This window comes from Chiloscyllium plagiosum, unplaced genomic scaffold (genome assembly GCF_037043375.1).
Source record: "Chiloscyllium plagiosum isolate Xiang-an unplaced genomic scaffold, Cpla_swu_hap1 HiC_scaffold_5, whole genome shotgun sequence".
NCBI classification, from domain to species: domain Eukaryota; kingdom Metazoa; phylum Chordata; class Chondrichthyes; order Orectolobiformes; family Hemiscylliidae; genus Chiloscyllium; species Chiloscyllium plagiosum.
In genome coordinates, this window is record NW_028270143.1 from 117,836,471 (window position 1) to 117,850,133 (window position 13,663).

The following is a 13,663-nucleotide window of genomic DNA, read 5'->3' on the forward strand; positions in this document are numbered from 1 at the left end:
AGGTTGAGAGTGCTAGGCCTTTTCTCGTTGGAACGGCGAAAGATGAGGGGTGACTTGATAGAGGTTTATAAGATGATCAGAGGAATAGATAGAGTAGACAGTCAGAAACTTTTTCCCCGGGTGCAACAGAGTGTTACAAGGGGACATAAATTTAAGGTGAAGGGTGGAAGGTATAGGGGAGATGTCAGGGGTAGGTTCTTTACCCAGAGAGTGGTGAGGGCATGGAATGCGCTGCCTGTGGGAGTGGTAGAGTCAGAATCTTTGGTGACCTTTAAGCGGCAATTGGATAGGTACATGGATGGGTGCTTAAGCTAGGACAAATGTTCGGCACAACATCGTGAGCTGAAGGGCCTGTTCTGTGCTGTATTGTTCTATGTTCTATGTTCGCCTCCAGTCTGTCTGTTCTGAATGCCTAATTTCACATCCAGTAATAAATACGAACATGTAAAGTAGGAGCAAAAGTAGGTCATTCAGCTCCTTGAGCCTGCTCCGCTATTCAATAAAATCAAGGTTGACCTCAAAACCTAATTACAGTGCATTTGATTAAAACTGTGTAAACAGCTAATTTGTAAAATGGCTGACACTTTTGTTGATAGTTGTAAACCTATAATTTTCTGTTTTCTTTTTGTAGTCTCAGAAGTAAAAATTATTGAATGCCTAAAGGATGTAACAGTTTTTGTTAATGAAGCTGCCGTGTTTGAGTGCAAAGTGCACCCTGAAAATTTTGCTGATGTGCAGTGGTGGCTGGGCGACATTCCTTTGCAGCACAATGAAATGAATGAAATATCTATTGAACATGGAACGATTCACACCCTGAAATTAAAGAATGTCACTCAAGAAGACTGTGGTACTGTTACCTTTAAAGTTGGAAAACACACATCATCTGCAAAACTGTTAGTAAAAGGTATGGAGTGATAAAGAATAATAGAAACATGTGCTTAGTTTATTTTGTCGCAAGTCTTGTATTTTACCTTTTGTCCACTAGAACCATGTTGAAGTAGCTGTGTGCTGAAATAATCATGGGATGATTGTTAAACAGTTAGGGAGAATTAAATTATAGCAAAAATGGTTTTATACAAAAACAGTTTTTCAGGCCTTTCACCATTCTTAAATATAAATCATGCCAATTTCCACATAGAGTTTAGCTGCCTTGCATATTCATTCATAGAATTATGGATATTGCTGGTAAGGCGAGCATTTATGCTTACAATTACCCTTGAAAGAAAGATGGTAAGATTTCACAGTGAATACAATTGGCTGATTTACTAGGATATTTCAGAGGGCTACTAAGAGTCAACCACATCATTCTGGGTTTGATGTTGCATTTTTTATAAGCTAGAGGCTTGTGTGGCACTGTTATAATGTCCCTATCTCTGGGCCTGGAGGTCCAGGTTCAAGTCCCACCAGCCCCAGAGATGTGTTATAACATTACTGAACAGGTTAATCAGAAAATATGTACAGTATAGTCCTGATCTGTTAAAGGTAGCAATTTATCTGAAGAATATCAGTAAACTGGGTGGATTTTGAAGGTAATCTTATTGTTTCATGTCCACCATTACTTATACTGGGGACTACATTTTACAGGCTATCTACAGATTGGAAAGTTAGAAAATTGAGCACCATGCTAACTATTTACTCATTCACCCTGTTATGATTTTACAAGTGGCAGAAAAGGCAACTGGAAAGCTGCCTGTCTGTATACTAGCTGAGGCACTGAAAGTGGATAACTAATGCCCACAAGAAATATCACCACAGCACCAGTCCAATTTAATGGGCGATGGAGAGGTCTAAGTCGAACATATGGTTTGGCTAATTTGACCCTAGGCCTTCTTGCTTCCAGGCCCATTTGCCAATCAGATGCATCTTTTCCTTTCCTCCCTTTCAATATTCTTGGTGTGTTACTGGGATTGACTATTATTCTTGGCAGCTCGGTGAGGTGGGAATTCCTGCTGGAGAAGTATTGACATATGAAACTCCATCAGTTGAAAAATGGACACACATAATGAATGGTAGTACAAGTGCATCCATCGAAACCACATGGACTGCAGTGGTTCAAGAAGTCAGCTAGCCATTATCTGCTCAAGGGCAACCCGAGATGGGCTATAAATTCTGATCCAAGCCAGCAATACCCACATCCCATGAATGAATTAAAATAATGTAGCAGGCATTAGGCTAGCAACTTAACTCTGAGAGCATAAAGAGTCATAGAGACATACAGCACGGAAACAGCCCCTTCAGTCCAACTCGTCCATGCCGACCAGATACTCCAACCCAATCTAGTCCCACCCGCCAGCACCTGGCTCACATCCCTCCAAATCCTTCCTATTCATATACCCATCTAGATGCCTTTTCAATGTTGCAATTGTACTAGCCTCCACCACTTCCTCTCGCAGCTCATTCCAATAAGCTGGTGAAACACGTACCACCCTCTGAGTGAGAAAGTCACCTCTTAGGTCTTTTTTTATATCTTTCCCCTCTCACTCTAAAACTATGCCCTCTAGTTCTGGACTCCCCCACTCCAAGGAAAAGACATTGTCTATTTATCCTGTCCATGCCCCTCATGATTTTACAAACTTCCATAATGTCATCCCTCAGCCTCCGATGCTCCAGGTAAAACAGCCCCAGCCTGTTCAGCCTCTCCCTATAGCTCAAATCCTTCCAACCCTGGCAACGTACTTGTAAATCTTTTCTGAACCTTTTCGAGTTTCACAACATCTTTCTGATAGGAAGGAGACAGAATTGCATGCAATATTCCAATAGTGTCCTAACCAATGTCATGTACAGTCGCAACATGACATTCCAACTCCTGTACTCAATACTCAATAAAGGAAAGCATACCAAATGCCTTCTTCACAATCCTGTCTACCTGCGACTCCGCTTTCAAGGAGCTATGAGCCTGCACTCCAAGATCTCTTTGTTCAGCAACACTCCAGAGGACCTTACCATTAAATGTTAAGATTTGCTTTCCCAAAATGCAACACCTCACATTTATCTAAATTAAACTCTATCTGCCACTTCTCAGCCCATTGGCCCATCTGATCAAGATCCTGTTGTAATCCGAGATAACCTTCTTCACTGTCCACTACACCTCCAATTTGGTGTCATCTGCAAACTTACTAACTATACCTCTTATGCTCACATCCAAATCATTTATATAATTTGGTATTTGATTTATTTTGGAATCTCTCATTTTCCAAGTGAGTTAAAAACTGTCTATTTCTGTATTGTACACAAAAGATGAAAAAGATGTCCAATCACTTTAGGTCCCCCGCTTACCTTTACACAAGAGCTTGAAAACATGGAAGCAATGGAAAATGGCACGACAACCCTACTTTGTAAACTATCACAACCTAACGTTCCAGTTACATGGAAGATGGGCTCACGTGCAATTTCTCCAAGTGAAAAGTATGAAATCAAACAAGAAGATTATGTGCACATGCTACTGATTAATGGCGTGAACATTGAGGACTCTGGAGACTATACATGTGATTCAGGCCTGAGACAGAGCACTGCAGTACTGCAAGTGAAAGATAACTGATTACCTTCTGAAAAAGAAGTAGTTTGCAGTCTTAAAGGATATTGTAACTTAAGTGCAGTGGTTTCTTTCAAATACTTTAAAATAGCAGAATTGGCACATGCAAGTTACTATTATACAAATAAGAAATTACTTCTGGAAATCAGGTTTACATCTTCTCCTCAGGAAGGGAAGGAAGCTTCTTGTGACATATTGATTGTATTGTAAAATCTAATGTTGTTCATTGTTCATATTATTTACACTTTAAAAAATTGATGACTTGCACGCATTTTTAAATAATGTTATCTATTATTTGGAGGTGGACCATCATTTGAGTTAGTACTTCTGATTAATTTTGCATTTTTCTAAAGTTCTTTTATTCATTATGAACTATAGCTGCACCTGTGTATTTTATAAAGAAACTGCAAAGCCAGGAAGCCGATGAAGGTAGTATGATAACGCTTCACTGTGAACTTAATAAGGCTGACGCACCAGTGATATGGAGAAAAGGATCCGAAAAACTTAATCATGGTGACAAGTATGATCTGATTCAAAAAGGCTGTGCTGTTGAATTGCTGATCCACAATGTGAAGAAAGCGGATGGTGGAGTATATATTTGTGATTCTGGTGATGACCAAACAACAGCTACCCTCACAATCAAAGGTTTCCATACGTTTTTTAGCAGTGATGCAGCTTATTTTCATTAATTGATTCTATTAAAAAAATTCACATACCATATTTGCTGAACCGTTACTATTTTTCAGCAAAGCATTGCCCAAAAGTACCATGTATTTGTTACTCTGAAGGTTGTGTCCAAATATTTCCTGAAGTTTCCTTTCAAAATCCTGATAGTTTTATGGTCTGACAAATATGGTATACTTAGATGTTAATGATGTTATTCTTTTTGTACTTCCATTTTAGTTCATGTTTAAGTGAGTAGGTGAAATACTTTTCTGTAGTGAAGTATTGACAGGCTCACTTGATAACTTTAGATCAGAGAATGTGGAGTTAAATCTCCACCATAAACTTGTGTAGTGTGGCCCAATTTTGCTCACCATTGGCATCCATGTCTCCAAATGGATAGGCTCCATTCTCTAAATCTGTGACTTATCAATATCCTCTTTAAAAATCATTACTTTTATTTCCCCCCAATGATACCATCTTTGACTTTTAGGCTGATTTTAATGCCTTTCTGAAGCACCTTTCAATGTTTTTCTGTGTTTAAAATGGTATATGAATATTATTTAATGTTTTAGCCACTTGTAATACATGATAAACAATGCAAATAGCAAAGCCACACAAGCATTGAGTTAAATACTGAGAAATGATGTTGATGTTCCTGAGTTTACTATTAAGAATTAACGATTATAATGTTCTTATTGAGCTACCCTCCACTTTGAATAGTTCAGTCCCATAAAATTATGAATATCAATGTTAAAAGTTTTTCAAAAAATATCAGAGAATTTAGAAGATACCAATAATTGTTACTTCTCCTGCTTCTTCACTGGTACTTGAAAGAACTAAAAAGGGATATGACTGAGGTGAATAATATAAATGTTTGTCTTAACTTGAAGGCAGTCTCATCTCAACATTGTTTTTCAGAACATATAAAAATTATTCGTGGACTTGAAGACACTAGTGTATTTGCTCAAAACACAGTGAAATTTCTGTGTGAGGTGTCTCATGAAGATGCTGCAAATGCTCAGTGGTGGCTGAATGGAACATTAGTTCAGAGTAATGAACTCCATGAAGTTGAAGCTACTAATAAGATACACACATTGACAATGAAAAACCTCTCACCAGATGACTCGGGAACTGTTGTATTCAAGATCGGTTGTGAACGTTCAACAGCTAAGTTGATGGTGCAAGAAAAACCTAAAGGTATCGTACAGTGTTTTTGTATCTGAGAAGAGTTGTCATTCTTTTAGTGCTGTTAACAGGCATTTCAGTACAGAGTCATCAGTAAGTGGTTGTATCGGTTTTTCAAATGGTTCATTTAGTCAATTCTTGTGTTTGTAAACTTGTGACTGATCAAAGAAATTACTAATCTTCCCCCACTTCCAAAGATTTCATCTTTTAAAAGTGCTAAATGCTACTCAAATATTGGTCAAATAGCAGTATGCAATCAAGTCGAATCAAGATTTCCCTAATCATTCATTTACATGACCTTTCCAGCAAAGAACATCACATGGCCAGATTACTTTTTTAGATACTCCATTCATCTGTTCAGAAATGATGTACACATCCAGAGCAGGTAGGACTTGAACTCAGGTATTCTGACGCGGAGGTAGATACACTACCACTACAATACAAGAGCCCAACTAGATTAGTTTTTAACATTACCTGCTCAACAGAAACCAGATAGTTCATAAGTTCAAAATGGACATTATTTACTCAGATGTAATGGAAGCTAGTTAACTTGTAGGGTATTGCGGAAGTGGATGACTCATAAATTTAATTAAGTCAAGGCAAAAAGTAATCTTCAATCAATCTTTTACACAGAAAGGAAGCAGGTGTTCATCAAAAAATAATTAGAACTGTACAAAACTTGCAACACATAAACAAACTGGCCACATCAGTTTATCTTGGTATTTACCCTCCATGTGAGAATATAGTTTAGTCACACTTACACTTCCTGCTCTCTTATTTCTTCAACCCCATTTCTTTGATCTCCCTATTGAACCAGTTCTGAACGTTGGCATCTTTTTGGCCTAAGTTTGTAACAGTATTGTGTTCTACAGAGAATTAGGATGTGGACTAGCAGTGAAATGTTTGACACAAAAGAAGAATTCAGTTTGTTCATAAATGATTAACTTACTTTAACTTTTATTATTTGTATTTCTAGTTCTTTTCAGACAAAACCTCCAGGACCTAAAAGCACAGGAAGAAGGTACAACAATTCTTCATTGTGAACTTTCTGAAGATGGAATGGCTGTAACATGGAAGAAAGGCTCAGAATCTATTAAATCTAGTAGTAAATATGAAGTGAGGCAAAATGGTCCTGTGGCTGAGTTGGTTATTTCTGACTTAACTCTAGAGGATGCTGGAGAATATACCTGTGAATCTGGAGATCAACAAACCACTGCTTCCCTAATTGTGGAGGGTATGAAGGGCACAAGTTAATTTGAGAATCTTCATGGTCATACAAGAATAACAAAATCATTCTGTGTTCCCTGTCTGCATTCTGTCTCTTAACTTTCCTTCTCAATTTATTCCCATCGTTATGCTGTTGTCAGTTCTCTTCATTTAGTATTGAGTTGTGTTTTTATTTTATTATTTGTAAAGGCAGACCTGTCATATATCTGATGTCACTTGTAGTTTCAGTGCCTAGTTTTAAACATAAAACTTTAAGATACCAATACTGAGATTATTGTAAAGCTATGACAAAATTATTGCTAACACCAAAGAGGAAAGTTCAACACAATTTCTCTGGCCAAGAGAGAAAGGCCTGCTTTTAGACAGTGCATTAAATGTTACAATAAACTTAGAAGGCAGAACTCTGAAAACTGAATAAGAGAAATGAGATTTAAGCATGACCGGAGATAGTTTTTATACAAAAGGTAAAAATTGAGATAGCAAGACAAAAGTAGGATTGTCTTTTGTGAATCTCACAAAAGATTACTTACAGAAAGCAGGAACAAAGGCTCAGATTTTTAAAAAAATCACAGCATTGTTAATTGCCTACCTAATTGTTAGTGCTTTTTCCCTTTCCGCTTCCGACCATCCGCCCAATCCCCCATTCCTGGCTCAACAACCTCCTCCAATGGAGCTGTCACACTCCAAATACTGGGACCACTACTCTGCATCCCCAACTGGTTAGAGCTGGCCCATAATGACTGACATATTTTGCTGAACTTAATTAATTTTTTGGTGTCTCTGACAACAGGCTGAAAGGCCAAGGTCAACTGTGCTTCAGCTGTTTCCAGGAACTCTAATGCAATTTTGTGTCTAACAGGAAATTAACTGCTTATTCCTATTAAGTAGAGATCTTTCCTCCAAGAACTTTTAGCCAAAAAGAGGAGCAGAACTGTTCTGTTCCAAAAGTACCACTAGGTGCAGTGATTATTGCGGGAAGTGTACCCATCTTAGAGCAACAAGATGGAGCAGGCTTCAAAATGGAGGTGTGTGGAATCAGCTGGGGATAGTCAGATAGGTGATTGTTGATAACTAAATGATGGAGGATTTGTTTTTGTTGAGAACAGTGAGGTATGTTTCCTCAGGTGTAGCCAAGCATCTGGGGAAGGGGTCCTCTCTGAGGATCACATGTTTCAGGAATCTCCTGTAGATTTAGCTCTGCAAGGAAGCTGTTGTCTTTTACTGGATTGTCTTTCCATCTGGCAAAGCCCCCAACTCCCCATGTTCTCCAACTGGTTGTGGGCAGGGGTCCTTGATAAAATGCACTTAACGACCTCATTTGATTTTTGAGCTGGAAGTAATTTCTTAACCTTCCTGGATCCTGAGCGACTTGAACAGAATTGGGAAGGTGATGGGTACCGCAATCACCCCTTCTCTCTTGGAAGCCCCACCCATCTGGCTCACTACTTTCGTTTTCATAGGTTGGATTAAATTAATGAAGAAAAAGATTTTGATTCAACTTATTGACACACAGCCAACCAGTAAAGACACAGCCTCACTGGCAAGCAAGTATATCATGGAGGGTAGATTTCAGCATGTTCCTTTGAGTAGGAGTCAGTCTTAGGCAGAGTGTAACTTCCTTTTCTCAACCACTCAGAATTTTGCTTCTCACTCCTCATTCAAAATTCTGATTTTGCATTAATTCATAAGGCTCCCACCTACCTCTGATGACTGCCTCAATCATGCAATTTAGTTGAATAATTAAACTCAGTGGGAGGATTCACCACAATAAACACAGCGGCTACAAGAGCAGGTCAGAGACGAGGGATACTGCGGCAAATAACTCACCTGACACCCCAAAGTCTATCCACCCCTAAGTCAGGAGTGTGATGGAATATTCCCCACTTACCTGGATGGGTGCAGATCCAACAACACTCAAGGAGCTTGACCCAATCCAGAACAAAGCAACCCACTTGATTGACACCACATTTACAAACATTCAATCCCTCTACCACCGGCACTCAGTAGCAAAAGTATTTACTATCTACAAGATGCACTGCAAATATTCACTGAAGATCCTTAGACAGCATCTTCCAAACCCACAGCACTCCCTTCTAGAAGGACAAGGACAGCAGGTACTTGGGAACACCACCACCTGCAAGTTCCCCTCCAAGCCACTCACCGCCCTTGGAAATATACTGCCATTCCTTCACAGTCATTGGGTCATAATCCTGGAATACCCTCCCTACCAGCATTGTGGGTCAACCCACAGCAAATGGACTGCAGTGATTCAAGAAGACAGGTCACTGTCACCTTCTCAAGGGCAAATAGCGATGGAATATCAGTGCTGGCCAGCCAATCATGCCCAAGTCCCACAAATGAATTTAAAAAATTAAATGGGCGACCAGTTACATTCAAACATTTTAAGGGACTCCTTCCGGTATTTATATTGGGGAATACTTGACAACGTAACAGCCAGAACTTTTCCACCCAGATCAGAAATGCTCTGCTCCACAATCCTTATGCAGGAATAAATGCTCCAGAAGGTTTTCATTCTGTGGGGTGGGATGAGCCGTGGCAGGTGGTCCCAGAAAGAGTTTGAAGGCTTCAAGGTATACAGGCTAGCTGGACGAAAGGCACTGCTTCAGCACTTTGCCAAAGATATAAAACAAACTAAAACAAAATGCCACCTTCATTCTTTGCACCCCCCTGCCCCTCCACACACACACACTCTCTCACTCTTAACCTTTACTCCACCTCATGCCTGCTGTCCCCTAAATCCGTGTCAATCGATGTCCCTGTACTTTCTCCAAATAGCCCCCTTACAACCTTGTCCCCTTCATGAATACCTGTAACCTATTATTGCCCCAGTGCAAATTAATGACAACTCATGCCACTCCACATACCACCTTTTGCACTTATTCCTTCTTTGCCAGTTTATCCAGTATCCACAACGGGCAGCTTTTAAACATTGTCCTGAGAATTCATAAAGTTCTTAAATGTCTACTGAGGAATTTATTATTTAAAAACAAAACACTCTCATCGATTTAAAAAACACATTTACTACATTTAACTTAGAGTCGTAGAGATGTACAGCATGGATAGAGACCCTTCGGTCCAACCCGTCCATGTCGACCAGATATCCCACCCAATCTAGTACCACCTGCCAGCACCTGACCCATATCCCTCCAAACCCTTCCTATTCATATACCCATCCAAATGCCTCTTAACTGTTGTAATTGTACCAGCTTCCACCACTTCCTCTGGCAACTCATTCCATACACGGACCACCCTCTGCGTGAAAAAGTTGCCCCGTAGGTCTCTTTTATATCTTTCCCCTCTCACTCTAAACCTATGCCCTCTAGTTCTGGACTCCTCGACCCAGAGAAAAGACTTTGCCTATTTACCCTATCCATGCCCCTCAGAATTTTGTAAACCTCTATAAGGTCACAACCTCAGCCTCTGACTGTGAGCATAAGAGGTACAGTTAGTACGTTTGCAGATGACATCAAAATTGGAGGTGTGGTGGACAGCAAAGAGGGTTACCTCAGATTACAACAGGATCTTAACCAGATGGGCCAATGGGCTGAGAAGTGGCAGATGGAGTTTAATTCAGATAAATGCGAGCTGCTGCATTTTGGGAAATCAAATCTTATCAGGACTTACACACATAATGGTAATGGTAATGGTAATGTTAGGGACTGTTGCTGAACAAAGAGATTTTGGAATGCAGGTTCATAGCTCCTTGAAAGTGGAGTCGCAGATAGATAGGCTAGTGAAGAAGGCGTTTGCTTTACTTTCTTTTATTGGTCAGAGTATTGAGTACAGGAGTTAGGAGATCATGTTGTGGCTGTGCAGGACATTGGTTAGGCCACTGTTGGAATATTGCGTGCAATTCTGGTCTTCCTATCGCAAAGATGTTGTGAAACTTGAAAGGGTTCAGAAAAGATTTACAAAGATGTTGCCAGGTTTGGGGGATTTGAGCTATATGGAGAGGCTGAACAGACTGGGGCTTTTTTCCCTGGAGCGGTGGAGGCTGAGGGATGACCTTATAGAGGTTTGTAAAATTATGAGGGACATGGACAGGATAAATAGACAGTCTTTTCCCTGTGGTGGGGGAGTCCAGAACTAGAGGGCAGAGGTTTAGGGTGAGAGGGAAAAGATATAAAAGAGACCTAAGGGGCAACCTTTTCACACAGAGGGTGGTACGTGCTGCCATAGGAAGTGGTGGAGGCTGGTACAATTGCAATATTTAAAAGTCATTTGGATGGGTATATGAATAGGAATGGTTTGGAGGGATATGGCCGGGTGCTGGCAGGTGGGACTAGATTGGGTTGGGATAACTGGTCGGCATGGATGGGTTGGACCGAAGGGTCTGTTTCCATGTTGTACATCTCTATGACTCTATGACCATACCTCTCCTGAAGAGCATCAGACCCCAATCAAAGGTGTCCAGGACCATATCCAAAAGCGTACCCTACCTTTTCAAAGAGCTCAGGAAGCGTGAGACCTTCTCTCCCAGGTCTAAAATGCATAAATCATACTTTGGCTATCCCATTAGAAAAAAATAGATTTGACTGAAGAACCTGCACTTTAGCATTTACAGTTGCTTCCATGAACCATAGATACACAGAATAGATATCACCCCCATTCCTCCCCAGAACTCATTTGCAAAAAATGGTGAGTGCCATGTTTGAGGATGAGATATCTGAATTTAGGCCTCGAGTTCCATTTATGTAACAACAGAGATGCTCTCCAGTGCAAAAATCGAAGCCCACACACTCAGTATTGAATTGTACAGTCCTCAAGTTGCTCAGCATTTGATTTGACCTTAAAAGCCAGTCACAATGTTTAGAATATGCAAGAAGAACCTTTGTGTAGCAGGAGTCATAAAGTATGATCTTTTTTGAATATTAACCTGAAGGAATTTTGACAGGCACTTGGAGAATATAGCAATATCTTCAGGTGAAGTAGAAATGTAGGGCTTGATTGGTGTTGTTGCACATGTGGAAACTGTGTTAATACTGTAGAAGAGTGCAAAATTAAATGAAAATAATAATTGAATAGTTGAAGCTGACCAGCTTTGTTATATAAATATAACAAGGGTATATGTCATAATCATTGTCATATTCATTCCAAATCTCATTCATTCCTAAAAATCTCACATCTTTTACATTTATATATACCTCAGCTGTACCTGCCTATTTCAAAAAAGGGCTTCAGGATGAGGAAACTGTGGAAGGTCACACAGTCACACTGCGTTGTGAACTTTCAAAGCCTGATGTTCTTGTGGAATGGAGAAAGAGACTTGCAGTGCTTCAACCAAGTGACAAGTATGAAATGAAGCAAAATGGTGCTGTAGTAGAATTGCTAATCCACAATGTGAAACGAGGAGATGCTGGCAAATATACTTGTTATTGTGGGAATCTACAAACAACAGCTTCCTTAACTGTTAAAGGTGACAATTTAATTATTTTAAAACTTTTACTGCAAACACTTTTTTTTCTGAGGGAAAGCAAATTTCATAGGTACCACATTTGTAAATCAAGGGAAATGTGTGGATGTACTTAGTGTCACACCAAAGATTATCCTGGAAAATAAAAGCCAATGTCGGGATAATTGGCTCATTAACAAGAAGCACAGAGTAGATATAAATAGCTCTTTTTCAAATTAGAAAATTGTGGAGTGGTATGTGACAAGGATTTGTGCTGGGACCTTATTTATTACAATTTATCTAAATGATTTGGATGAAGGGATTGAAGGTTATGATTGCCAAATTTGCTGACAGTGCAAAGATATGTAGGAAAGTAAGTTGTTGACTCATGACGATTATAAAAAGACAGATAGGTTAAGTGAGTGAGCACAGATGTATAAGTGGAGTGTAAAGTGGAAAAATGTACAAATTTCTAATTTGGTAGGAACCATATCAATCTAAAAGGTGAGCTCTGAGATGCAGAGTCCTCGTGATTTAACCATAAAAGGTTAGTATGCAAGTATGGCAGGTAATTAGAAAAGCTAATAGAATGTTATAATTTTCTGTGATGGGAATCCAGAGTACTGTTCACAGTAGTGGTTACCTTGTTTAAGGAAGGACATACATGGATTGGAAGCAGCTCAGAGAACGTTTATCAGACCAATAACTGGAATAGGTGGATTGTCTTGTTTAAAAAAAAGTTGGACAAGCTAGGCACGTGTCCACTGGAATTTAGAAGACTAAGAGATGATTTGATTAAAATTCTGAAGGATCTTGACAAGGTAAATATGAAGAAGGTGTTTCCTCTTCTGGGAGGATCTTGATCCAGGAGTGACTGTTTAAAATTCAGAAATCGCCTATAAAACAGATTAAGTGAATTATTTTCTCTTCGAGTGGTGAGGATGAGGTGAGGATGTAATCAGATCAGCAGTAATCTTATTGAATGGCTGAGGAGCTGAATGGTGTAGCCCTGCTCCTGATTTGTTGGTTTGAATGTGAAATGGATTTGAACAGCAGAACAGCTTTAATAGTTCTAAGGTGGAGGAAAATAGATTCAAGTGAAGGAAGTGTTGAAAACGTATTAGGGTAAGTAAGAATGTAGATTTGAGGATGTGTTCAGACCAGCAGTGATCTTGTTGAATGGCATACCCCTGCTCCTGATTTATTAGTTTGAATGTGAAATGGATTTAAATAGCAGAACAACTTAAATCCTTGGTGCAATAAAACAGAAAATGCTGGTCAAATTCAGAAATTCTGACAGCATCTGTGGATAATTGCGAAGAGAATTCATGTATGAACTTGAAAGATCATGAAATACTCGCTCTGTTTCTCTCTCCACAAATACTACCAGACCTTCAGAGTTCCTTCAGCACTTCCTGTTTTATTTCAGTTCTCCAGCATCACATTTTACTAAATTCTTGGTGCCCAATTCAAAATCTATAACAATTAGCAATGGAAAACATGTTCTTTAGTTAATTAAAGGCCACTGAAGTTATATTTAGAATGCTCAATAATTCTTTAAAATGCAACAGGATTCTGGATCTCTACTTTTAAGTGACACTGAGAGTGGAAAATATCATTACATCTCTTTTTAATTTGCA

At 39.4% G+C, this 13,663-nt stretch overlaps 1 protein-coding gene across 4 annotated transcripts in view; it reads left to right on the top strand.

The window, feature by feature from the left end:
• The window catches only part of obscnb (obscurin, cytoskeletal calmodulin and titin-interacting RhoGEF b), a 799,195-nt gene that overhangs the window by 476,452 nt on the left and 309,080 nt on the right, over positions 1-13,663 (top strand). For all 4 annotated transcript variants that reach the window (XR_015757277.1, XM_087987576.1, XM_087987577.1 and 1 more), the window contains exons 54-58: positions 632-904; positions 3,911-4,177; positions 5,117-5,395; positions 6,360-6,617; positions 11,781-12,047. Coding sequence is in view for 3 of the 4 variants with exons in the window: in XM_087987576.1 (XP_087843702.1) it covers positions 632-904; positions 3,911-4,177; positions 5,117-5,395; positions 6,360-6,617; positions 11,781-12,047 (1,344 nt within the window). In the remaining variant the exon portion in view is untranslated. The remainder of the gene's footprint in view (positions 1-631; positions 905-3,910; positions 4,178-5,116; positions 5,396-6,359; positions 6,618-11,780; positions 12,048-13,663) is intronic.